This window comes from Podarcis erhardii (genome assembly GCF_964252035.2).
Source record: "Podarcis erhardii genome assembly, chromosome: 15".
Lineage (NCBI taxonomy): Eukaryota > Metazoa > Chordata > Lepidosauria > Squamata > Lacertidae > Podarcis > Podarcis erhardii.
In genome coordinates, this window is record NC_138505.1 from 1,028,037 (window position 1) to 1,055,446 (window position 27,410).

Consider the following 27,410-nt stretch of genomic DNA (forward strand, 5'->3'; position numbering starts at 1 on the left):
ATCCAACGCAATTGAATTGCAGGAAGTGAGAACTTCGCCAAGTGCCTCTCAAAATGGCTATGCAAAATGTCCACCTTCGGAGCCAGACGAAACCAGGGACTCCACTCCACAGACCACATGAAAACTCCTGATGGGTCTTGGCAGATTTTTCTGATTTTTGCACAGTACCGTGCCAGGGACTGTTTTTAATTCGATTTTTACTACTTCCCTTATTTCTTATATTGCATTTTGTTGCATTACAATCTGCACTGGATAGAATTTAAATTGCAGTGCAGTACAATGCAATACAAGGACTAAATGGAACAGTAAAATGTTCAGTGTGAATATTTCATGTGGTGGACATTGCCATCTCTTGCCTGCAAGCACAAATTCACAGACAACCCACAGGGCTCCTGTCTGCTCAAAAGATTCCAAAATACTCTTCTTGGAGGTTCTGTTAATTGGGACTGTGCAAATCGTATCAGTTCATTTTTGGGATTGCTTCATTTCTCCTTTTTATAAGCTCACATTTGGTTCATCACATTTTCACATTGATTTCCTTGGGAACCCCTAGACTAGGTCCAAGCACTGATCGTGGGTTGGGGGACCATCCAGTCATATGGAAGGCTTCCTGATCTGCTTGCGGTTCTCCTAGAAGCATTTCAGCAGCTGTCATGCAGAGTCCACTGTGGGACGCAGTGGACCTCCTGCCTGATGTCATGTGCAATAAGCTGTGATCAAATGCCATTTTCTTCTCTGACATTTGAATGTGTTTTTATTTTTAACTATAGCGCTTTTATCACTGTAGCATTCTTGGTCTTCCTGAAGGACTTCCAGTGGGTGGGGTAGGATATAATTTTGATGCTTATGTTGGAAGAGTGACGCTTATGCTGCAGTGTGTGCATTATACAGTAATTCTAGCTGGAAAAATATCCTGTATTTATTGAAGTAATATACGAAGTTGGCTCATGTAGCATTATTTATTATAGCATTATATTATAGTATTTGCACATTTTATACTGAGCTCTATTTTTTTTATCTTGGTGGTATTACTCTGGATTTGAAGTGCCTGTCCTTGCAGTCATTTTAGTGAGATCTTTGGATTTGTAATCTACCCTGAGAGGTTAAAATGGATATGAAGAAGTCTTAAAACATTTCAGTAACTGAAAGGAGCTTGCTTCCATGCACTTTGTATTACTTTTTAGATTATACCGTTGGAAGTGAGTAACTCCTTGCTTACCTCTACTATGTGTCCAGTAGCCTAGAAAAACAATTTAGCCTTAAAAACCAGGACAACCTTTTCTGGAACACCTTGGCAGCTGCAAAACGTTGGTTGATCCTACCAGCACTCCTGACCTTCTTACGGGGATGGAATTGTTTAATGTTACATAAACTGGTGAAAAATTGTAATTGTATTCAGGTTACTGTGAAAAAGGGCTGTATTTTAAACACTGATCATAGGATTTGGTAAGGTCTAGTGTTTTTTCATTGCAAAGGTAGGGGGTGAGTCTTGAGCTCCTGGATAGAGTTTGAAAGTGTTTGCACACGGTTTCAACTGGCTTGCTAAACCCTCTGTGATTTAGGGCTTGTCCTGCATACAAAGACAGGCTCTGGCGAACTGAGTGGACCAGACCAAGCATGGCTCCAGCAGTCAAGAAGGCGGTTTCAACACATGCTATAGAGGGGAGTTGAAAGGCTTCTTTGCCTCTGTGATATTGATTGACTACTTCCTCTAAAGTTGTATCAACTGAATGTTATCCTTTGTGAATCCATTGTACATTTTCCGCTTAAGAACTGTGAAATAATGTGTGTTGCCAATATTTTGTTAGGCAAAAAGCTGCTAATAACATTTTCCAGGCTTCTGCCCCAGGGAGACAGCTTTGGACTTGATATCCCGCTTTATCACTCCCCTTCAGGAGTCTCAAAGCGGCTCACATTCTCCTTTCCCTTCCTCCCCCATAACAAACACTCTGTGAGGTGAGTGGGGCTGAGAGACTTCAGAGAAGTGTGACTGGCCCAAGGTCACCCAGCAGCTGCAGGTGGAGGAGCGGAGACGCGAACCCGGTTCCCCAGATTATGAGTCCACCACTCTTAACCACTACACCACACTGGCTCTTTGGTGCTACCAATGCAGGGGTTTGACTTCACTCCTCGAGGGGCACGCCATGATCTCTCGAGACAGATGGATGCCAACTGAGGATGCCAATAGCAATAAAATACGCCAATGAACTAGCTTTTAGAGACTTAAGAGACGATGAATGCATATATACACCTCATCTCTTTGTCTTAGTGTTAGCTCCTTGGAGCCAACCAGCTTGAACCAAGCTGTGAAAATGGAGACAGAAGGACGTCTACATTTTATTTTCCTTCTCTCTCTCTCTCTCTCTCTCTCTTGATGTATCTTTGTTCTTTCCAATTCCTTTTTCTACCTTGTAGTTTTGTAAGCTTTTTAATGTATATTTTTGTGTTTTTAATTTCATAATTCATTTAAATATATTTGTATGTATGTAGAGATTAAATTAAAATAAAGGACAAAAAGGGAGGTAGAATTACCAGCTGTGCCTTAGACTACGACCAACAATGTATGAACAAATTTATGTAGCTGACACCATGTAGCTTTTGTTGGTTTTGTAATGTTTGAAACTCAAGTCCTTTTAAATAAAGCTTTGAAAACCATATTTGGGATCGAAGAGTTTTATTTCCACACAAAAGTCAGCAGAGATTAAAAAACAACAACAACCCTCCATTTGCTTCAACACTCTCAATACATTTGCCATGTTGGCAGCTGGAAGCAGGAGTCCAGCGACATCGGAAGGAGGGCATATTTCCCCAAATGTTTGGAGGCTGGAGCGCCATGGAATGAGGTTCGGCCTCAGACAGGCCCCTAAGTCTCAGCTTGCCTGCCTGTGTCATCCGGGGCCACCCCTGCCTTGGCTACAGAGAACAGTGCCTAGTTAGTGGCCTTAATCTGCAGATCGGGGCCAGATAGCGGGGCGTATGTGGCCCCCCAGTCCTCTCCATCACCCTACTGAGCTTGGGGGTGTTGCGGGACTCTCCACAACAGCCACCCTCCCTGACCGTGTGCCATGCTGGCTGCTGGGGATGGTGGCCGTTGGGAACGCCCAGAGGGCAGCATGTTACCCAACACACCAGACAAAACAAAATAAAATTCCTTCCAGTAGCACCTTAAAGGGACCCCTGACCATTAGGTCCAGTAATGGCCGGCTCTGGGGTTGTGGCGCTCATCTCACTTTACTGGCTGAGGGAGCTGGCGTACAGCTTCCGGGTCATGTGGCCAGCAGGACTAAGCCGCTTCTAGCAAACCAGAGCAGCGCACGGAAATGCCGTTTACCTTCCTGCCAGTACCTATTTATCTACTTGCACTTTGACGTGCTTTCGAACTGCTAGGTTGGCAGGAGCAGGGACCGAGCAACGGGAGCTCACTCCGTCGCGGGGATTTGAACCACCGACCTTCTGTTCGGCAAGTTCTGGACTCTGGTTTAACCCACAGCGCCACCTGCGTCCCTTAGTAGCACCTTAGAGACCAACTAATTTTGTTCTTGGAATGAGCTTTCGTGTGCATGTACACTTCTTCAGATACACTGAAACAGAAGTCACCAGACCCTTCTATATAGTAAGAGGGCAGGGAGGCTTCACCCATTCCTACCACCTTTCTGAGTAATACCCCTCCCTGGTCCCTAAGTCAAGTCAAATACACCCCTTTGTTTTGTCTAGGCTTCATCCCACTATGGGATGCAGGTGGCGCTGTGGGTTAAACCACTGAGCCCAGGACTTGCCGATCAGAAGGTCGGCGGTTCGAATCCCCGCAGTGGGGTGAGCTCCCATTGCTCGGTCCCTGCTCCTGCCAACCTAGCAGTTCGAAAGCACGTCAAAGTGCAGGTAAATAAATAGGTACCGCTCCAACAGGAAGGTAAATGGCGTTTCCGTGTGCTGCTCTGGTTCGCCAGAAGCGGCTTAGTCATGCTGGCCACATGACCCGGATTTAAGCCATTCCAACATTGTTCTACTCAGAAGGAAAATGGCTAGCAGGTGTTATGTACTAAGCTTGGATCCTAGAACAATAGGCAAGTAGGACCCTAGAATGCAACAACTGATTGGCTTGCAGAAAAAGACCAATCAGGCTCCAGGAGGGAAGCAGAATCAGACAGGACTCATTGTGTAAATAATGTATATAAAAGCCTGAGGTTTTGGGGAAAATTCAATCACTGTTTTACAAGCTGCAATAAAGAGCATGAAATCACTACAGGACTCTGAGTATATTTCACAGGGGAGGCGCTTGGGACATGGGTATAGGGGCAGCCATAATCGGCTCCACTGCCCGGGTGATAATCGCTGGCATCCTGGCACCTGAGTACCAGACAGGTAGTCATTCCAAGAACAATCCCAAACCCAACCTTAGTGGATTGGGATCTCAGACAAGACAAAATGGTGTGCTTAACTTGGCTGGGAAAACAGGAAAATGTAAATGCTTACCTTTGTTTCACCTAAAGATTGGAAGGGGGAGATCAGGTTTCTGCCAGAAGACCCCTCCCAATTTATGACATAGTTATGACAGATGTATGACCCTTTAGTAAGGGTGTTATGGGTAATTTGGGAAACCTATAAAAAGGGGAGCCATCCTTTGTTCAGGGCTTCTTTCTACTTCTTCCATGTTGTAGTTTGAAGTCTTGTTGCAATGATAAAATCAGGCCTATTGGCTGCTGTTTTGCTTCTATAATCTTGGCTGGAGTCTTTGTTTGATAATCTGTGGGAGTCATAAAGCCAAGGCAGAGGCTTGTAAATACCACAGGGTGCCCCCTGACCTCGGCTGACCAGCACTCTGAGCTTTACAATGTATAGGAATGTATTGACCTTAAATAGAGTTGTGTTTTCCCTGGGCAGTGTTTCCTTATATGGAGAGGGGAGTGTCAAACCATTACCAGGCATGTAACGTGAGACATTGCCAGATGACCATGCTGTTGGTGAGGACAAAGGATAAAAAGTTACCGGAGGAGAGAGAAGTCGAAGAGCTGTCCTCCATCCTGAGAATAAGAGCTGCCTCTCTGTGTCTTTTTTCTATGCTATGCTAAGCACCAATTTAATGATGGCTGGCTTCCGTCAATGATCCAAGTGAGCTGGGGAATTTTTCCTGTAACATCCAACAAGACACTTCCTGTCTTATAATGATGAATGACTTGTGTCAACAAGAGAGCCTCCACATGGGGGCTCTCTTCACAAAACAACCATGCAGAACATTATCCCAATCATAGCTGTCAACCGTCCCTTATTTGCCGGGAAAACTCCCTTATCCCAGCGCCGTTTCCCGCTGCTGTCCCTTATTGATGATGTCCCTTAAATTTCCCAGGTTTCAAAGGAAGCAGCTCCTCTCCCTCCCTCCCTGCCGGCCAGGAAGGAGGGAGGCTCCAACTGGGTTGCTTGGCTGCCCTGCCCCCCCTTCCGGCCTCCTCTCACCAGCCTCGGCCCCCCGGGAGCCCCTTCCCGCCGGGACTGGTGGGAGCCTCAGGTCCTTCTGCCGCCATCCTCCTTGCGGCCACTGAACTGAACGTCTCTGCCTGGGGCCTCCCCTCTGCCCGTTGCAGCCGCTGCCGCTAGGCTGTACTGTGGCTGCACTGCCGAAGGACCCGAATGAGATGGGCAGCCTGGCGCGGCCTATGTATTGCTGAGGAGCCTTGAGAGGAGAGCGAGGGCAACCATAGAGAAAGCAGTTCAGAGAGAGGACGAGGAGGCGGAGGCGCGGGCAGGTGTTCCAAGGGCTAACCATATTGGGGGAAAGCGGAGAAAGGACCGCAAGCGCTTCTCCCATAGATTTGTAGTGGTAGACTAGCATAGATGGTCTGATCTGCAGGTTTACTTTGGACGCTATTCCCCCACCCTTCCTCCCGCCCCGCCTGATGGATCTGAAAGCTGCAGATGGAGCACGAGAGAAAAGATACAGAACTGCAGCAGCATCTTCGTAGCTTGGACTTTGTTTTGCGCGAAAAGTGGTTGCCGCTTGTAGTTATTCAATTGCAGTGTTTCATCAGCTGGTGTCTTGAGCAGCAACCTCTGGAAACGGAGGGCTAAAAACTGAAACCAAAATTATCTGGTCCCTTTTAACTTTGCATTTCAGCTGGTTGACTAAAATCCCTTATATTGGCTGCTGATCCCTTATTTTCAAGGCTGCTGGTCCCTTATTTTCAAATCTGTAAGTTGACAGCTATGATCCCAAGGGGTGAGAGGGAAGGCCAGCATGATTAAATGGGCAGTACAGTTATGGTGAGAATGCAACAGCTTCTCCATCAAGTCATGATGGCTACATAATGGCTCTAGTTTCAGAGGCACCATGCCGCCGAACAGTAACGCTGACTGATGGGGAGCAGAAATGGGGAGAGTTATCAGGCCCCCTTTGGCCTGATCCACTTGTAGGGCTCTTTACATGCTCTTAATACAAGCAAGCAATGCAAGAGCAGAAGTCAGTCGATCGGAAGCCAACCTAACAGCCAATAAGGGAGATCTCAGAACTGTATAGGAATTTGTTACAAGGTGTATGTATGCTTGAACCCACATGGGTGTCCGGCATGTATATGAACTCATCATAACATGTCAGAGGGGAATGGAACCTTTTGTGTGGAGTCAAGGTGTGTGTTCATTTAAAATGTGTGCATGCTTTTCAACAGCAGCAAGAATACTCATCGCGAAGTATTGGAAAATACAAGATTTACCCACCCGGTAAGAATGGCAGATGAAGCTGATGGACTATATGGAACTGGCTGAGATGACTAGCAGAATCCGAGACCAAGGAGAAGAGTTGGTGGAAGAAGAGTGGAAGAAATTTAAAGTTTATCTTCAGAAATATTGTAAAATTAAGGAATGTTAGAAAGATGTTGGGGAAAAAAATTATATGGTTTTAGCAGAAAGGATATAAAGGATTAAGTAAAAATGTATTGGTGAAAGAGAGAAGGTAAAATTATAATATGTTAAGATAAATTATTAGGATAAAAACAAAGTTGGAAGGATTTGCTGGAATATTTAATTGAATTAGAATACAAAAATGGGAGGCGTGAGGAAGTCAAGGAAATAAGTGAATGTAAATAAGTGAGTTAAAGGTTTGACTTGGTTTTTTTATTTGTTTTTTTTTCTTTCTTCTGTTTTTTTGAGGATATGTATTGTTTTTTCTTTTTCTTCTTTGATTGTCCTCTTTTCTCTTTGTTTTTGTAACCTTTAAAAGCTTAATAAAAATTTAATAATAAAATAAAATAAAATGTGTGCATGCTTTTAATCCATATACCCAATAAAGAGCTTTTCTACAAAAAGAGTTGTTTACTACACAGAAATGAAAGAGGTGGAGTGTACGAGTGCTGCTTCAGACAGCGAGGTAGCAGGCATTATCATTAACATCCACACAGCTTAATTCCAAAATTTGTTGTTGTTTAGTTGTTTAGTCGTGTCCGACTCTTCGTGACCCCCTGGACCAGAGCACACCAGGCACTCCTGTCTTCCACTGCCTCCCACAGCTTGGTCAAACTCATGCTTTGAAGACACTATCCAACCATCTCGTCCTCTGTCGTCCCCTTCTCCTTGTGCCCTCCATCTTTCCCAACATCAGGGTCTTTTCCAGGGAGTCTTCTCTTCTCATGAGGTGGCCAAAGTCTTGGAGCCTCAGCTTCACGATCTGTCCTTCCAGTGAGCACTCAGGGCTGATTTCCTTCAGAATGGAGAGGTTTGATCTTCTTGCAGTCCACGGGACTCTCAAGAGTCTCCTCCAGCACCAGAATTCAAAAGCATCCATTCTTCGGCGATCAGCCTTCTTCATGGTCCAGCTCTCACTTCCATACATCACGACTGGGAAAAGCATAGCTTTTACTATACGGACCTTTGTTGGCAAGGTGATGTCTCTGCTTTTTAAGATGCTGTCTAGGTTTGTCATTACTTTTCTCCCAAGAAGCAGGCGTCTTTTAATTTCCTGACTGCTGTCACCATCTGCAGTGATCATGGAGCCCAAGAAAGTAAAATCTCTCACTGCCTCCATTTCTTCCCCTTCTATTTGCCAGGAGGTGATGGGACCAGTGGCCATGAACTTCGTTTTTTTGATGTTGAGCTTCAGACCATATTTTGTGCTCTCCTCTTTCACCCTCATTAAAAGGTTCTTTAATTCCTCCTCACTGTCTGTCATCAAGGTTGTGTCATCTGCATATCTGAGGTTGTTGATATTTCTTCCAGAAATCTTAATTCTGGCTTGGGATTCATCCAGCCCAGCCTTTCGCATGATGAATTCCGCATATAAGTTAAATAAGCAGGGAGACAATATACAGCCTTGTCGTACTCCTTTCCCAATTTTGAACCAATCAGTTTTTCCATATCCAGTTCTAACTGTAGCTTCTTGTCCCACATAGAGATTTCTCAGGAGACAGATGAGGTGATCAGGCACTCCCATTTCTTTAAGAACTTGCCATAGTTTGCTGTGGTCGACACAGTCAAAGGCTTTTGCATAGTCAATGAAGCAGAAGTAGATGTCTTTCTGGAACTCTCTAGCTTTCTCCATAATCCAGTGCATGTTTGCAATTTGGTCTCTGGTCCCTCTGCCCCTTCGAAATCCAGCTTGCACTTCTGGGAGTTCTTGGTCCACATACTGCTTAAGTCTGCCTTGTAGAATTTTAAGCATAACCTTGCTAGCATGGGAAATGAGTGCAATTGTGCAGTAGTTGGAGCATTATTTGGCACTGCCAAACAGTTAAGGATCCCTAAGTACCCAGAAGTCTTAGAGAAAGTGATTGCAGCAATGTGCCATAGTAACCACTAGGGAAGGGAAGGTATATACCCAGTCTTGGAGCAAGAGGAGCACAAAGTCAGGGCGTTAAGATCTGTGCCTTCTGAGAGTTACGCTTCCTACTTCAGATTCCTGTGCCAGCGAGGTAACAGTCTCTCACCCATTCCTTGGTCCAGCAAAGCGTTGGGTTGGTCCATGAGATGCTTGAGGAGCAAAGAGGGGGTCCCATTGCAGCTGTGAGCTAACTAACCATTGAAAATCTGTGGTTTAAGAATACTTAAACATATACCTATAGAGAGCCAGTATGGTGTAGCGGTTAGAGTGTTGGACTCGGACATGGGAGACAGGGCTGGGTGATATCAGGTTTTCAACATCGTGCTGTATCACCAGGTAAATATCACAATATAGTGATACATCACTGTCAGCGCTGCCTCTAGGTCCCAGCTCACAGAGGACCAACGCCCGGTTGATGTAATGTACAAAAGTCTTTATTGAAGTTTAGTTTCCATTTCAAACCCCAGAGCGTGCAGCCCTACGTCTTGGCCCTAGACCGGCGAAGTCCCCTCTGAGTCACTACCCCTTCCGCACCAGTTTAAGATCCTAGCCCGGCTCCACCTCCTGCGCTGTTCCTTCCTCCTCTGGGTCCTTCTGCCCCCTGGGGTTTCCTCCTTCCTGGACTCTTCTGACGCTGACCCCCCTGAGTCTTGCCCTTCCTTCCGGCGGGCTTTAGGACCTGGCTCCCTATCCGGGCTACCTGCTGTGCCGCTCGCCTGTACATTTGAACTTGGCGCGTGCGCCCAGCCGGTAACCTTCCTCTTGACCGTTTCCCCGCTCTCCGATGTGGCCGTGGTCAATCCTGACTCATCTCCTCTCGCTGGTGGTGAGAACACTGGTCCCGATTCCTGGGACTCCTCCCCCCTACTGCGTTCTGGTGGGGAAGCTGGTCCTGATTTCCAACTGCTGCTCAGGGAGTCCTCGCTGGCCCCTTCCTTCTGGGGTTTCCCCCTTGGCACCCCCCTCGCCCTGGCCATCGGCACTCCCTTCTGTGAATCTTCCGATTCGCTGGAGAGACTCGTGGAATCCCTCTGACCACTGTCACTGCCTACACCCCCCTCGGATTCCTCCCCCTCGCTCTCCATTTGCTCCCTCTCCTGTGTCTCTGCTCCTGAACCCCTGACAATCACAATGTCTGAAAGGAGGAAGGAGGAAATAGGATGGGAAGAAGCAGCCAAGATACATCGCCCAGCCCTAGTATCGGCCCCACACCTGGGGAGCACAGAGGGAGAGGAGATTGCGAAGTCAGACAGGCTTGGCACTGTTCACACAAATGAGGAGTCCTGGCCCACATTGAAAACTGCAAGGCACTGGGTTGAAACCACCACTGCTCCTGCCACCGCCACTGCCTGGAATGCAGAGGGAAAAGGAAGGAGCCCTGGCCCCACCATCGCAAGGCACCGTGGTGAAGCGGCTGCTGCTCCCGCCGTTGTCAGCGCAAGGAATAAGGCAGCCCACCTGCTCAGCCAGAGAAGGTGGACAAGGTGCTGGCCGGCCAGCTAGTAAACCCCACCTGCAGTATACTGCCTTGGTCAAAAATCAGGTAATTGTCACCATGCTCTAGCTCTCAAACCTGTTCTGGACAATGTATCAATACATCTTCCAGACCTACTGGGAGACCCAGCTTCAAATCCCCACTCAGTCCTGAAACTTACTGGGTGACCTTGGGCCACCTCACAGGGTTGTGAAGATAAAATGAAGGGCAGACCCTCATACACCACCTTGGGCTCCTTGAAGACAAATGTGAGATATAAGTGCAACAAACAAATCTTTGGTGGTTCTTTTATTTTTTTATTTTTTATCCCCTCCCCCGAAAACAATAATTGGGAATACAGTCTTATTTCACAAACTTTCTTACGAATATTCAAAATAGTGCCCAACACAATAATTTAATTATTACAGAAACTGATTGACAAGAATTACCACCCCTCTGTATCCTCTAATTGCCTGGGGCCTCTTTGAGATAAAGAGCTTTTGTGGGATACGAGAAAAACTCAAGTTGTCTCTTAGCATACTAAGAGTACAGTATTCCTGGGACTAACAAGTCATGTTCCTTCCTATTAGTAGCACAGCCAATACAGATCAGCTGTGGGTTGCAAAAAAGGATTTATTCTTAGCACTTGACTCCATGGTTTTTTTGTCTATGAGAGCAGCCAAAACCTGAAGCTGTGCTGAAATCTTTGGTTCTTCTAACTTTATGGAGAGAGGGGGAAAGAGGCTTCCTTAGTGGGTGAATAATGTAACCCCGTAGTCCTGAGAACTGTTGTTGGTTCCTTCTAGTGCATTGTTGTTTTGTAAGATGAGTTTGAAGTGAAGAGTACCTGGCCTTAATTTTTGGAAGACCATATCCACATCTCTCTAGTTCCGGAATAACTAACTTATCTCAAAAGAGATTTTCTTTGTCTTTGTCAAGACCTGTTCCCGCAAACAGGAGAAGGGTTATTACATTTTCTGGTAAATACAAGAAACAGATATATATTTAATTAAAATACATGACTGGCCAGAAAAATACTTCCATGAAAGTATCCCAAACCTTATTTTTTTTAAAATGATATTTATTAAGATTTCAAAAAAGTTACAAGTATATAAAAAAGAAGAAAAGAAAAAGAAAGAGAAAAAAATACAAAACACAAAAAACAATTAAAAACAAATCAACCTTTCCATATCTTAACTTTCATTTGCTTGTTTCCCTGACCCCCTCACACCTCCCTTTTTTGTATTCTAGTTCAATTAGTTATTTCAGCAAATCCTTTCCATTTTTGCTTTTATCTTAATAATTTATCTTAATATATTATAACTTTACATTCTCACCTGTTAACAATCCATCTTTAAATACTCCTTTATAACATTACTGCTAAAACCACATAACTTCATTCCAGCATCCTTCTAACATTCCTTAATTTTACAATATTTCTGTAAATAGTCTTTAAATTTCTTCCAATCTTCTTCTACCAACTCTTCTCCCAGGTCTCGGATTCTGCCAGTCGTTTCCGCCAGTTCCATGTACTCCGTCACCTTCATCTGCCAGAAAGTATCCCAAACCTTAGAGCAGCAGCAAAAAAACATTTCCAGTAAAGTGAGCAACCCACAGGTCCCTTCTGATGGAGCAATCTGCCAGAGTTTGGAGCTCTCTCAGTTTCGTACGGTTCCAATCTTCCGTTTGCTGCCTCAAGGTGGTGTACATGGTTCTTTCCCAGCTCCTTTAATCTCTACAACAACCCTGTGAGGTAGGTAGGTCAGACTGAGGGGTAGTGACTGGCCCAAGGTCACCCAGTGACCATCATGGCCGAGTGGGGATTCAAACCCTGACCTCCCAGGTCCCAGTCCAACACTCTAACCCAGCGGTTCTCAACCTGTGGGTCCCCAGATATTGTTGGACTACAACTCCCATCATCCCTGAGCTCTGGCCTTGCTAGCTAGGGGTGATGGGAGTTGTAGTTCAACAACATCTGGAGACCCACAGGTTGAGAAAGGCTGCTCTAACCACGACAGCATGCTGGCTCATTTCAGTGTGCATTTATCCCACAAAAGCTTGGTTCCATTTTGCCCAATTCCCCCCTTTTTTGCAAGCAGATTTCCTGAAAGAGCATTTGCTTTAGTATATTGATCCCCTGGATATATGCATTTTCCTGCACCATTCCCCCTAATAAACACACACACATTGGCCATGCAAAAATTCTCAGAAGTGTGCATTTTGGAGGACAGATGAGTTTCAGTTCACCTGCTGTCATCCCTTCTGCTGGGTTATGCAGCCAACTTGTCAGCTCTTATCTTCTTTGATCTGCCACCAAGAAACCCAGGGCCATCACTTCTGAGGGCTGGGGTGAGAGGGCCTCACTCGATTGCTGCTTCTGGCAGGGAAGTGAGACTTAAAGTGTCAAGCATGGGGGCTGAAGAGGAAACTTGTGGTTGGTTAGGAGGCCTGAAGGCAATGCAGGAGGGGCTGAAGACTGGTGCAGAGAGGGAAGACCACACACAAGAACCTGTTTCAGCACTGGGGGAGGAAGGTGACAGAGAACGGAGGCAAGGATGGAAGCCCACAGCACCCAGCTCATGCTTCTACTCACCATTCTCCAATTCCCAGGTGAGCGGTGGAGAAAAGGGAGACAGGAATCTCATGGCCAGCCTAGCAAGACCTACCTCACATGACAGAGGCTGGTTTCTGGATCCCAAGTTGGGGGGGGGGAGAATCCTGTTTGTTGCACTCAGGTCCTGCTTGCGTGCTGGCTTCCTTTGGGTCATCTGGTTGACTGGGCTAGTTGGACCCCCTTTGGCCATATCCAGCTGCTGCTGAAAGACCCTTCTGATGTTCTCGGGACCCAAAACAGTCAAGGGTGCTCCTCATCTCCAGCACAAGTCCTTAGTGGAGTGATGCACCCCAATGGAAAGAGCTGGGGTGGTTAGATGGTTGGACTAGAACCTGAGAGAGACCAGGGTTCGGACCCCCACTTGGCCATGAAGCTCCCCGGTTGGGACATTGGGGCCAGTCACCATCTTTCAGCCTAGCCTACCTCAGAAGGTAGTTGTGAAGTTAAAATGGGGAGGAGGGAAATCATGTACACCACGGAGACCAAGGGAATTATAGTAGCTCAGCTTGCCCAGCTGGCAGCCATTCTCCTGAAATTCAAGACCCCCCCCCCCAAAAAAAAACCACAGCAGCAGCAGCAGCAACTTTGTGAAATGGGAACCATTCTGTTGTTCCAAGGAAAGCCAACAGCCGTAAGTTCCAAGAAGGTTTTGACACCTTCAGATTTTAAGACTTTAAGAGAAGGATTTTCGCTTTCCATTGTAGGGAAGCAAAACTGCAGGGCTTACCCAAATCGAAAGGACACAGATAAGATGGAAAAAGCTAAAGGGATAGAAAAGAGAATCGTTAAAAAGCAATTAAGCTCTAATAGAATTAAAACAACATACAAAAGGGTTTATTAAAACACAGATAGTAAAAACAGCACATCAATATTTAAAGCTGTTTCCTTAAAAACAACACAAAAAACAGTCTATAGTATCTATAGCTTTTAATGTTTGATGTTTTATTGTGCTTTAAATATTTTGTTGGGAGCTGCCCAGAGTGGCTGGGGCTATCCAGCCAGAAGGGCGGCATATAAATAATAAATAATTATTATAAATAATAAAATTATCATTGTTATTACAGTGGGGACATATGTTTTCTAGTTATTATTACTATTATTAATTACTGTGGGCATCCATTATCACTATTAATTATTACTACAACTAGTAATTATTACTATTAATAGTAATTATTACTAGTAATTGCTGTTACTAATAATTATTATTACTATTGTAGGAGTAGTTTGCTTCATTTTTAAATAATAATTTTTATTAATTTTTACATATAAATTATCATTCATACAACAAAACTTCATTTCTTATACAATCTTTTTGGACTTCCATCAGCCCCTCTGATGGTCTTCCGTTCTTATCACTTATTCTGCATTTCTTAAATTCCTATTGCCTTTAATTATCTTAACTAACAGTCCCCCTCGTTACCTTTGTGTGTGTGTGCAATATTTCAAATAGTCCACCTTACAAAACTTCTCGCAAACCTACAAGCGTAATCTGATCATCACAATTACTTTCCAAATAGTCCGTAAATTTATGCCAGCCTTCTGTGAATCTCTGGTCCCGCAGATTTCGAATCCTTCCTGTTAATTTATCTAATTCTGCATAGTCCATCAGTTTCATCCTCCATTCTTCTTTTGTCGGTAATTCTTCTTGCTTCCAATTTTGTGCCAATAATATTCTTGCTGCCGTCACTGCATATAGAAATAATTTACAGTCCTTTCTTTTTATATCATCTCCTACAATGCCAAGGAAAAATGCTTCTGGAGTAGTTGGCTTCCATTTCTTATTGACTTCAGGTGCTGCTCAATTTCCTGCGCAAGATCCCCCCAACCAGCTGCACGGGATTCTTGGTGGGTCAGTCTTGTTTCGCCTAAATGTACCCCCCCGGAAAAGAGTGGATGAGGTTGAATGGAAATTCACCCCCACAGGGGGTCAGCCACTCCTGGTTGCTGAATTTGCCGAGGGGAAGCTGAGGAAAGCACACCCAAGCAACAGTTTTGGACCACGGGTAGAAATGGTTGATGAGACTACGCTGAAGATGAAAGACCTGACGATGGCGGACTCTGGAGTGATGGATGTCCGCGTGAGGTTTGCTTCCTCAGCGATTGTGGAGTCCTTCTTCAACCTCATAGTCCATGGTAAGCGACTCTATCTTCTTTGCCTGTCTCACAACCAAGTGAGGAGTTGGCCATCAAACTTTTGGTGTGCCACAGAGCGCAAACATCTATCGTTTTTATCCAACAGAGCCGGTGCCGTCGCCACAAATAAATCACCAGATCATTTCCAGCACTGCCAACCGATGTAATGTGACGCTGCATTGTCGGACGTCTGGAAAGTCAGATTTGCATTTTTCCTGGGGAAACAGAAACCTACTCAGAACCTCAGAAGCTTTAGACTGGTATCGACTCACCAACGACGACAAGGATCTTCACCTGTCATGGCGGCCAAACACCTCAGATTCCACTTTCACCTGCCTGGTCAGCAATCCAGTTGATCAGAAGAACATCTCGTTTGATGTGTTCAACATCTGTCAGGATGAAGCTCAAGGTCAGTCAAATTCTAGCATGACCCTGTCGCTGTTTTACAGGGTCTATTCTCTGGATTGTTGTTGTAATTAAAAAAAAAAAACTTTTGAAACTTTATGTTATGCTTTAATATATTTTCTGTAAGTTGCTTAGAGACACTTTATGGAGCAAACAGCTAATCAATAGCATTTATTTGGATTAGTTGACCCTTGGGGTGCATCCCGATTCTACAATTCCATGATTCTATGAAAAACAATAATGATTCTGGGTGTCGTTCAAGAATGGTCCTACTCAGAGTAAACCCACTGAAGTCAATGGACATGACTAACAGAATAATAAAGTTGGAAGGGATCCCCAAGGACTCCCTATTTTCTGGTTGTACCTCTTGTTCATCACAGAATCATAGAATTGCAGTGTTGGAAGGCACACCAAGAGCTATCTAGTCTGGCCTCCTGCACTGCAAGAATCACAGCTAACAAACCCCTGGCAGATGGTCTTCCAACTTCTGTTTCAAAACCTCCAATGAAGGAGGGAGCCTGTTCCACTGTTGAATGGCTCTTACCACCAGAAAGTTCTTTGTAATGTTTAATCAGAATCGCCTTTCTTGTAATTTGAGTCTGATTCTGGTCTTCCCCTCCGGAGAAGCAGGAAATAAGCTTGCTCCATCTTAGGCTCCATCATTTCACTGGGTATACTCTGAGTAGAACTTTGCTGAATACAGCTAAATATGAATACCTTAAAGTTAGGAGTATATTATGTTAAATTGATGGGTTAAATATAATCCTCTGTTAGTTTTTTATCCGAGTGGGTCAGACACCCACCAAAATTAAGGTATCCCAGATATTTCTCCATAGCCCGGCACCCCAAGACACTTTAGCAAACCATTTTAATGGGTGGCCTCAAGACTCAGACTTTTAGCTGTGGAACTGCATCTTACTGGAAAACATTCAGTATATTGTACAATGTAATTCATTCCCTGTGCCTTATAGGGCTTCTTCTGAGGGCCATGGGACTGCATTTTTGTTTTAGTAGCAGCAGCAGCAGCATTAACGTTGCTTAGATTTCTTATCCATCTTTGTCCATGAAGTCTGAGGACAGATAAAAGCGCACTATTAAAAACAGCTAAACCTGATTGCAGTCAGGAGAATAGGGTGCATCCTAAATTTACAAATTAACAGAACACTGTAAACAACTAAATACTTGGGCAGGATTTGAGTAACGCTTGCAGTTACTAAAAACTAAGGTAAAAATGGATTATTTTGAGAAAAATAGAGAAAAGATATGATGCAGTTGAAAAAGATTGAAAATGGAAACCATGGAAGGGTGGAGGGAAATCTAAAGATTCAGGGAATCCTAAATGTTGATGATTACATCTAATGTTTGAATTTAAATGTGTAGTGTAAAATTGAATAAAAAATATTATATTAAAAAAAATAGGGTGCGTCCTAAAATATATATATTTCATGTTTTGAAGACCATGCTTCACTGTCCTGGTCTATAACCACAATTTTACAAGAACGTAAGCGACAGATTTTTAAACCTGGTTTTAAGCTGAGCTGAAAGCCGAAAGTTACATTCAAGTTTATTGGTTGCCTCTTTTCATTTAAAATAACTGAATTCTTTTATCCTTTTAAAAAATAAATAAATGAAATCTATGCTAAACTAAGCCTCCCTTTTTGATGCTAAGCTGACTCTCCCACTAGCTGGGTCTGTGTACATATGGATAACTTCTTGCTTCAGATCAGACATCCAGCCGGGGTACTGAGTTCTATCATTATTCCAGCTTCCCATTTCTAATTGTATGACTCCCCCCACACCCCAAATGGTCATCAAACTCTTTCTTAGGAAAGGAAGGGGAGGGAATTACCTTGAAAATGGTGTGTGTGTGGAGGGACTGGGGACAAGCTTTTAGGAGCCAAGACGAAAAGAAGGAGCCTCTCAAAATTGGTTTGAATTGTGAAGTGATATTAATAAGCCTTTTTATCTTTAAAAAATGGTGTGCCTGGGAGATGAATTTATTGCTGTGCTGAAAAGTGAAAACTAAAAGTTGAACTCTAAAGGGAGAAGTGAAAGAGGAGAAATGTGAGGTTTCATGAAGAGGGAGCAAGCTCTATAAAGGTCATTATTTTGGCAGCTGAAGGCTTTCCCAGCTGAATAAATGAATCTTTGCTACTAGCATTTACCATATTTTTCCGTGTATAAGATGCCCCCATATATAAGATGACCCCTATTTTTTGAGCCCAAAAATGAAGAAATAAATAATTGCAACATTCTGTGTATAAGAGGACCCCCAATTTTAAACTTATTTTTTTGGGGGTGAAATATAGTCTTATACACAGAAAAATACAATATGTGTTAGGGCTTTAGTCTTGTTTTTAACACATTTGCTGATTATGTGTTTTTAACACTTTTTAATCATCTGATGTGTAAGTCTCCTTGAGAGAGTGGTTTAGAAAGCAATGAATAAGAAATAGAAAGCAATCAGAAAAATAAAACACATTAATTTATTTTATAAAAAGGTATACAATGCTTGATTGTAAGAAAAAAACACTCAAAGTGGTTTACAGAAAGGATAAAACAAATTATCAATAAGAAAAAAATAACAATAATTTAAGACTTTTGAAAAGTTGAGATAACAACAGACTAAAACTTGCATCAACTTTCTGGGCAAACTTATCTAAAGAAAAATGTTTTCCCCAGGCCCCGAAAAGAGTACAGTTGAATGCGCTTGCCTGATATCTTGTATTTGTTCTGTTATTAGTTATCTTAGGTGTAAGTTTCATTGAAACAGTGGTTTACAAGATGATTGATAAAACAATAATAATAGTAAAAATAGCCAGGGCTGCCTCTAACTAAGTTCTAGAAAGAGTAGGTTCACTGAAAGGAGTAAGTCCAAATCAGTTATGGATGTTAACTTCAGTGGATCTACTCTGAGTAAGATTAGCAATGGGCACTGTTTTGAATGCTTGGGCAAACAGCATCGTTTCAGTGAGAGCTCATTTTCCCCCCGCCGTCTCATCAGTATGTCAGATTGTGACAAGTAAATATAAGTTAACAGAATTAAGCAGCAATTGGGTGAGAGACTATGGATAACAGTTGTGGTGAGGGGCAAGGGTCTGAAAGTCCACCGTTCTCCATTTTGAAAGACCTCTTCCATCCATCTCCTCCCCCTCCTCCTCCCCTGCAGATGGATGTAGCTGCTTCTCCTGGGTGAGGACTGCCATGGCCGTGGGGCTGGGCCTCCAGGTTGCCACCATCATCTTGTTAAACGTTCTGGAAATGAATGTTGGAGACCAGTGTTGAGTCGGCTTAGAACCACGAACTGCTAACCTGGAGCCCATGGGCGACCACCAGTAATTACTATGGTGGCCTCTGCAGTAGGTTTTGATAAATATCTCCTTTTTGAAAAGCCACAGGATGTGAGGGACTGTTTGCTCTTCCTGCTTGCAGTGGCTCAGACTCTCTTACCACAACTCTGCCACGTTTGAGATCGGGCCCCCCTGGCTACCCCCTTCCATTCCAGACAGAGGAGAGGCGCCAAGATCTTTCCTCTGAGCGCATTGTGGTGGCGGCTGAAATACATGCTTTTATTTCCATTGGAGGAGGTGGCTGATGCTCCTTATTAGCTGTGACAACTATTTTGTGCCACATCCCATATTCCACGGCAGCCATTTTGTGCTATACCCTGCACCCCACAGTAGCCATTTTGTGGGTTGCTACAAAAATTTCAAATCCACCCAACACCCAAAAATGTTTGGCGACCCCGGTGTGGTTGGTTGGAAAAGACACCCTGTTTGGTTTGCAAAGTAGCCACTGCTTGCCTACATTAAAGAGAGACCCTTTTCTCCCCACATGGCAAGGAACAACAAAGCTTCCCCTGTTGGGAACCTCCAGATTGCCTTTTAAAAGCATGCCTACTGAACAGGAATACCACATTGGATTGAAAACTTTCTCACGTTTGTTACTGTATGAGATAGTGATGTTTAGTGGTTTTAGCCAATTGGTTGGTCCAGTAGGTGGGAGATAGTGGTGGTGGTGGCAGTTGGAGTCCAACCACACCTGGAGGGAACTTGGAGGAAAAGGTGAAACATAAATGCAACAGATAAATAAACCATGGCAAAGGTTTTCACACCTCGGGTCTAATGTGACAAAAGGCAGAGAGATGTTTACCACAGTGGAAAGGATGACCAAAAGGTTCTCTTATATAGCAGCAAATGTGACACACATGAGAACATGATGGATTGGGACAATGGCCCATCTAGTCCATAGCTGTCAACATTTCCCTTTTTTAAAGGGAGATTCCCTTATTCCGAATAGGATTCCTTGCAAGAAAAGGGAAAAGCTGACAGCTATGATCTAGTCCAGCACCTTCTTCTCACCGTGGCCAACAAGGTGCCCATTGTGGAAAACCCACAGAATATATGGGATGAACCAGGACTGGAATGCAACTCTCCCCTCCTGCAGTCCCTGGCAGCCAATATTCAGAGGTGTTCAGAGCAGGGTTGCCACATCTGGTCAGGCAAAATAAGGGACAGGAATGTGGGGTGGGGATTAAAAATGGCTGTACCTGTTGCAGAAATGACTTCAAAGCAACCCATTACAATGGGTTGTTTCCAGTGCTGGTCATACTCATGGAGCAGACCCAATAAAATTTATGGATCTAAGTTAGCGAAGCACATTCATTTCAATGAATCACATCCTCTCCACTTACTGAGTTTCTGCCTGTCAGAAGAATGGCAAACGTAGAAACCCAGCCAGAAAAAGGGGTGGAGATAGCGACCGTTTCTGTTTCTCTTCCTCACAGAACTTGGCCTCCAACATCCCTTTCTAAATAGCTGCATACATTGTTGTTGAGTCGTTTAGTCATGTCCGACTCTTTGTGACTCCATGGACCAGAGCATGCCAGGCACTCCTGTCTTCCACTGCCTCCCGCAGTTTGGTCAAACTAAATCCCTACACACATGCACCTAATCAAATCTGTGAGGCTTCAGAAGGAACTTTTAGGAGAGGAGTACAAAGGATAACTCATAAAGTTATCAAAGTTGACTTAGCTGCACCTGGTCACCCATATCTGCCAGGGCTTCTTGGATATGCTACAGTGATTATGTTTATGCACTATGAATGGTGAACATAAAGGACCCTTGGGTGGTTAAGTCCAGTCGAATTCAACTTTGGGGTGCAGCACTTGGTTTTCAGACCAAGGGAGCTGATGTTTGTCCACAGACAGCTTTCCGGGTCATGTGGCCAGCATGACTTAACCGCTTCTGGCGCAATGGAACACTGTGATGGAAACCAGAGTGCACGGAAATGCCATTTACCCTCCTGCTACAACAATACCTATTTATCTACATGCACTGGTGTGCTTTCTTTTTTTTTTTTTTTTAATAATAATTTTTATTAAGTTTTCACAACATAAACATAACAACATAAACATAACAAGAAAAAAATAACAATACAACATAAAAAAAGAAAAAACACAAATCATACAAACTTGAAGACTTCCCCATACCTCTCCTGTTCTGCACCCTTATTTCACAATTCTCTCTAGCAACCCTTCAGTCAATTTTTACATATCACCTCCTTAAAACTTCTTCCCTATGGTTTATAGTTTACAGCTGTAAATCTTTATTTCTTACCCCTCGACATCTTTTCAGTCCTTAATTTGACAACAATTCTCAAGATACACTTTAAAATTCTTCCAGTCCTCCTCCACCGCCTCCTTCCTCTGGTCACGGATTCTGCCGGTCATCTCTGCCAGTCCCATATATTCAATCACCTTCGTTTGCCATTCTTCCAGAGTGGGTAGTTCTTGCAACTTCCAATACTTTGCTAGTAGTATTCTTGCTGCTGTAGTGGCGTACATAAAAAAAGTCCTATCCTTCTTTGATACCAATTGGCCCACCATACCCAAGAGAAAGGCCTCCGGTTTCTTAGGAAATGTCCACTTAAGGACTTTCTTAATTTCATTATAGATCATTTCCCAGTAGGCCTTAATCTTTGGGCAGGTCCACCAAAGGTGATAAAAGGTTCCTTCAGACTCTTTACATTTCCAACATTTATTGTCAGGCAGATGATAGATCTTAGCCAGCTTGACTGGGGTCATGTACCACCTATAGATCATTTTCATTATGTTTTCTTTCAAGGCAGAACATGCCGTAAATTTCATGCCGGTGGTCCATAACTGTTCCCAGTCAGCAAACATAATATCATGACCTACATCTTGCGCCCACTTAATCATTGCTGATTTTACCGTTTCATCCTGTACATTCCATTTCAGCAGTAGATTATACATTCTAGAAAGATTCTTAGTATTGGAATCTAATAGCTCTGTTTCTAACTTAGACCTCTCACTCTGAAAGCCTATCTTCCTATCTTGCTTAAATACTTCATTTATCTGATGATAATGCAACCAGTCTCGGACTTTTGACTTTAGCTTCTCGTAGCTCTTAAGTTTATATTTATCACCATCATGTTCCAAAATTTCTGAATATTTTAACCAATCGGAGTCCATGTTGAGTCTTTTAACTGCCTTTGCTTCCATTGGTGATAACCATCTGGGGGTTTTACTTTCTAATAAATTCTAATAAATCTGGTGTGCTTTCAAACTGCAAGGTTGGCAGGAGCTGGGACAGAGCAAAGGGAACTCACACCGTTGTGCAAATTCGAACCGCCAACCTTACAACTGGCAAGCCCCAGAGGCTTGGTGGTTTACACCACAGCGACACCTGCGTTCCTTAGTCACTGACTGTTAGTGTTGAGCATACTAATAGTCTAACTCAGCATGACACAATTTTCCATGCTTCTAAATGTTCTTTTTTTCCCTCTGGCTTCCAAGAAAGAGGTGATTTGTGACATTTATAGATTTTTTTAGTTATAGGAAAAATAAGGGGCTGGGCTGCTAAGTTATGATCTGGGTGATCGCAATACACCTGCATCTTGAGAATTCATTGTATTAATCAGGTGCTGTATGAAGTACATCAGATACAATTGAAAGCTTAGTGAATGGCTAGTATTGTAACATCAGAAGAGGCAAGGGGTGTTAGGAATGAGACTCCCCCAAATATCCTAATATTTATGGAAGTTAGTCTATCTTTAAATACCCAGAAGCTATCCCTACCGCTCCAGAAAAGCAGTGAAGAGAAGGCTGTTACAATGGAAGACCCTCAGAAGTGTGGAAAAATGGCCAGAGAAGACCTCTCTGCCACCAGCAGGACAGTGGCCACATCCCTGTCAGAAGCCGGGAGAGCAGTGGCCCCCAGCCTTCGCTACCCCTCTGTCTGCCACTGGGAGGGTGCTTCCCCTTGGGATCTTAGCAGATATGTGGAGTGGGGGCAGCAGTAAAAGGAAGGAAGGATGGTGAGGATTGGAGAGAGAGGCAAGGCAATACTTGCTTCAAGAAGCTGTTCTTCTCCTGCCTTCTGCTCATCACTGCCACCTCCTTCTGCTCTGAACCAGCGTGGTGTAGTTTGCCCAAATGGGAATATTAATAATTGGACAACGGTTATCACAAACCTTATAGCCCAGGGAGCATCTCTTGGGGAGAGGGTACACTATAAAATCTAAAGTTTTCCAATCCCAGTGATGGCTTATCTTCTAAATTTATAGATGAGAAGCATATCATTCTGTAATAATTATGGACTAAATTTCTGAAAACAGCACAAATAAACCACCTCAGAAATGAGCCAAACTGAAATATCTCCTGGCTTTGTCATACAATTCTTATTTGATGATTGAAGGCATCAAGAGTAGAGTTTGTAATCTGTGCTTGACTAAACCCCTTTCCTCACGGCACATGCACTCTAATGTAGGGGGGCGGAATATGAAATCAGACAATAAACTTCCAGAAAGGATTAGTTCTGGTTAACAACTGTTTATTGAGTTGAATAAGTTGTTCATGGTGATCTCCAGTGCCTTAAAATAAATAACCAATTTTAGCAGAATGTGAGGCATAGGCACCTACTGTTTAGCACCTTTAATTTATTCTTTGAATTAGCTGTCCCCTAGTGTTCAACTCAGGCCTAACCACAATGATAAAGCATTTTGGTAAAAATATACACATCAGTAACCCCGCACTGGAAGCTAAGATGGAGAAGATCTCCACGGCCACCGTGTATTTTCCCTTGGTGCTCTGGTAGGTGGGAACAAAGGACAGCCAAACACTGCAAAACAGAAGCATACTGAAGGTGATAAACTTGGCTTCATTAAAACTGTCAGGTAATTTCCTGGCTAGGAAAGCCACAGTGAAGCTGACAATGGCTAGGAAGCCCATAAAGCCCAAAACACAGTAAAACATAATAACTGAACCTTCATTACATTCCAGAACAATTTCTTCAGTCTTTGAGTGCATGTCAAAATGCAAGAATGGGGGAGAGGTTGCCAGCCACACAGCACAAATAGTGGTTTGAATAAGGGAGCACGACAGAACAATGGAAAAGGCCAGTCTTTTCCCTATCCATTTCCTCATCCTGGACCCAGGCTTGGTCGCCGTGAAAGCCATGATCACAGTGATGGTTTTGGCCAACACACAAGAAACTGCCAGTGAGAAGATAATGCCAAACGCAGGTTGTCGAAAGAGGCATGGTATCTTCTCAGGCTGACCAATGAATAGGAATACACAAAGGAAGCAGAGCAGTAGGGAGATGAGGAGACCGTAGGTGAGGCTCCGGTTGTTGGCTTTGACTATGGGAGTGTCTTTGTGCTTAATGAAGACTCCAAGTACCAGAGCTGTGAGGAAAGAGAAGGAAAGAGCAAAAATGGACAAACTGGTCCCCAGAGGTTCGTCATAAGACAAGAAGCTTATCTTTTTTGGAACGCATAAATCCTGGCCACGGTTTGGATATTGATCTTCTTGACATTGAATACAGACGTCCATGTCTGGAAAAGAAAACACGGCTTTTGATATATACATTAAACAACCCTTAGCATTCAAAACCCTATCTGAGCATAGGGTGCTAGGGGAGAAAGATACAGGGAAGAAATTACAGAGGACATCAGGCGCCTTCAAATTTCATGTTATTGAAGTCATTGGACCTTTTCTTTGGTCCTGAATATTTTTTGGTAATTGGTATTTATGTTTGATTCGTGTGAACAATTGTGATTCTTAACATTTTTTAAAGTCCTAGAGGGAGGCTGGTCCTTTGACGTACCACAGACATCCCCAAACTCGGCCCTCCAGATGCTTTGCGACTACAACTCCCATCATCTCTAGCTGACAGGACCAGTGGTCAGGGATGATGGGCATTGTAGTCCCAAAACATCTGGAGGGCCAAGTTTGGGGATGCCTGATGTACCATGTAACTGTGTTTGTAATAAGTTATGGCTGGGTAAGAAACAGAGATCATAGAAATAAAAAATAGTCTTGTGACACCTTAAGGACTTGTGCATTTTTATGGCATCAGCTTTTGTGAACTAAAACTCACTTCTTCAGAACATCTGGTCCAAAGGAAAGCTCAGCCTCATCACTGCTCTCCTTGCATATCAAAACTAGGAAGTTGGCATCATCTCAGTTTTTTGGAGGTATCCTACAATATCCTTTTACTTTCTCTCTCAGATGAGGCCATCATCTTCATCACCACTGAGCAGCTTTGGATACTGTGAATCAGAGCCAGCATGCATTTTTTGGAAACCTACTCTGTACTAATTGTTAGGATATTGATGTTCTGTTCCACCTAAAGAGGAACAGATATGTGGAGTTGTTGTATGTCACATGTCTGTTTACATTCCAGCACAGCTTGCTGGGAACTTCCGTTTTGTATAGCTTTTGCTTATGCTTTTTTCTTGGACACGAAGAGGAGCAGACATGTTTTTCCTTTGTTCTGATGCTGAATAAAATGCCTGTAAATACGCTTTACATATGCCTCTCTCTGCCCTTCTGTTGCGAAGAGTTCTAAACTCTGCTGGCTTGCGTGCTCAGTTTCTGAAAGTTTCAGAAACTCATGTCACAAATACATGCTGTTCCAAGGACTGGAGTTTGCCCGGCTGCCGGCCGGTGGGCTGCAGCCAACTGGGGGTCTGCCAATTGCCCCTGTCTCCTTGGAAGCACCCCAACACTAATATCTCTTACCTGTTTTGTTTGAGATCTTTCCTTCTGGGCATGGAAGGCAATCATAGCAGCAGAATGGTGCCCCTTCCTTCTTTGTCTTACTGGACCCCAAATGGCAATTGTCATTGCACACAGAAAGAGGCGGCATCTGTCCATAAATGAAAGAAGATACTAATTTGGAAATATTCTCAGGAAATACATTTGGGGAGTTTGCTTCTCCTGAGTCACTCTGGATTTTAAAAATGGGCTAAGGCTGGAATCACACAATGGCATCACTTACAGTTTGCTTCTCCTGAGTCCCACTTTCTCAACATTTGTAAAATGAGCCAATGCATTCCAAGATAAGCATGGACCCTACCTGGTTGAATTTGTCTGGCCATACAATGATATCTTCATGAATAGTGAGCACATTTTCCTTGTGGGCCTGTGGGTCTACGCTTCCAACTCTCACTCTGAGAAAGGATTGGTTTGGGAATGTGACCCAGTTGATAATATCAAATCCAGCTGCTAATGACCCGTTTTCATCAAAGGAAATGGTTTCCCCAGCAGTATTGTTAAAGGAAACACTTCTCAGAGAATGGTGCAGCTGAAGGGGGTAAGTAAAAAGAAAAAAAAAAAAGAAAAAAGGTGAAGGTTCAATGTGCAAGATACCGTATTTTTCACTCTATAAGACGCACCAGACCACAAGACGCACCTAGTTTTTGGAGGAGGAAAACAAGAAAAAGAATATTCTGAATCTCAGAAGCCAGAACAGCGAAAGCAGCGATCCCTCTTGCTGTTCTGGCTTCTGTGATAGCTGCGCAGCCTGCATTCACTCCATAAGATGCACACACATTTCCCCTTACTTTTTAGGAGGGGAAAAGTGAGTCTTATAGAGCAAAAAATATGGTACTTTTTTATTTTATTTTATTTTATTGACAAACAAAAAGGATGAAAAGCACAAACAAAACATAGACAAAGAAAACCTACACCCAACGCCAACACACAAAAAACAAAGTACACAAAACCACTGTTCTTACAATACTTCTATAACATAGCTATTTCTTTCAGGACTTCCTTCAGCTTGGCCGCAAATCATTCGAAGCAATAAAAAAAAGGTTACACGTTCCGTCATTTATATTGTCATTGTTTCTAATTTTGTTTTCTATTTACTTTAAACAATAACCCATATTCTTTCACAGTGCATCTTTGAAGCCCTTTAGCGTTATTTGACCTTCACTAATACATTCCAGATAATCTACATACTTTCCCCAATCTTTGATAAACACTTGGTCTTTCCTATATCTAATTTTCCCCGTTAATTTATCAAGCTCTGCATATTCCGATAATTTGGATCTCCACTCTTCCACTGTTGGAACTGACCCCCAAAAATATGGTACTTTAAAACACGGTATGTTTTTTGTTAAATACACATGTGTATATTAAAAAAGGGATACAAAAGTTCAATGGTAGGCTAAAAAAAGACTTGACGACTTACAAAAGTGTAGAAAGCTCTCCTGAAGGAGTCTGCTCAGGATATTACCTGCCATCTCTGTTGATATGAAAATGTCCACCTTCCTTTATTTGCCCTTCCTCTGTGCTTGGAGTTGAACAAATAAATGGCATGCAGCGCATGCGCCACAGCATAGACAGCATTGTAGACACTGTAACTGTGGCCAGTCATGCTCATTTCAAAAACTGACGCAGGGAGAGTCTCCAGCTTTTCCCTTCCAGTACAAATTCTCCCACCCATGTTGTCTACCAGAGAGCCTGGAAATAAACAGCTAAATGCACGTTCCCAGAAGACTCTGATAAAGTCATATTCCTTTTCCAAGGTAGGATTTATTGCATGAAGAAATTTATGGAATGCCTGCAACTCCTTTGAACTTACTGCAAACGATATAGCACCCTGGAGGAAATCTATGTCCCAATTACTCTGAAAGGGAAGAGATGTGAAGTCCATCTGGGCTGTCATAATCCA

At 43.4% G+C, this 27,410-nt stretch overlaps 2 protein-coding genes across 3 annotated transcripts in view; one reads left to right on the plus strand and one right to left on the minus strand.

Annotated features, from left to right (window-relative positions):
* Positions 1-19,531, plus strand: part of LOC309329896 (T-lymphocyte surface antigen Ly-9-like) — a 33,730-nt gene extending 14,199 nt beyond the window's left edge. For both annotated transcript variants that reach the window (XM_081841109.1, XM_081841110.1), the window contains exons 5-7: positions 14,680-15,021; positions 15,128-15,430; positions 18,596-19,531. In XM_081841109.1, the coding sequence (XP_081697235.1) occupies positions 14,680-15,021; positions 15,128-15,430; positions 18,596-18,711 (761 nt within the window). In that variant the 3' untranslated portion in view covers positions 18,712-19,531. The remainder of the gene's footprint in view (positions 1-14,679; positions 15,022-15,127; positions 15,431-18,595) is intronic.
* METTL25B (methyltransferase like 25B) overlaps positions 1-27,410 on the minus strand; it is a 492,409-nt gene that overhangs the window by 35,054 nt on the left and 429,945 nt on the right. The gene's annotated exons all lie outside the window — the stretch shown is intronic.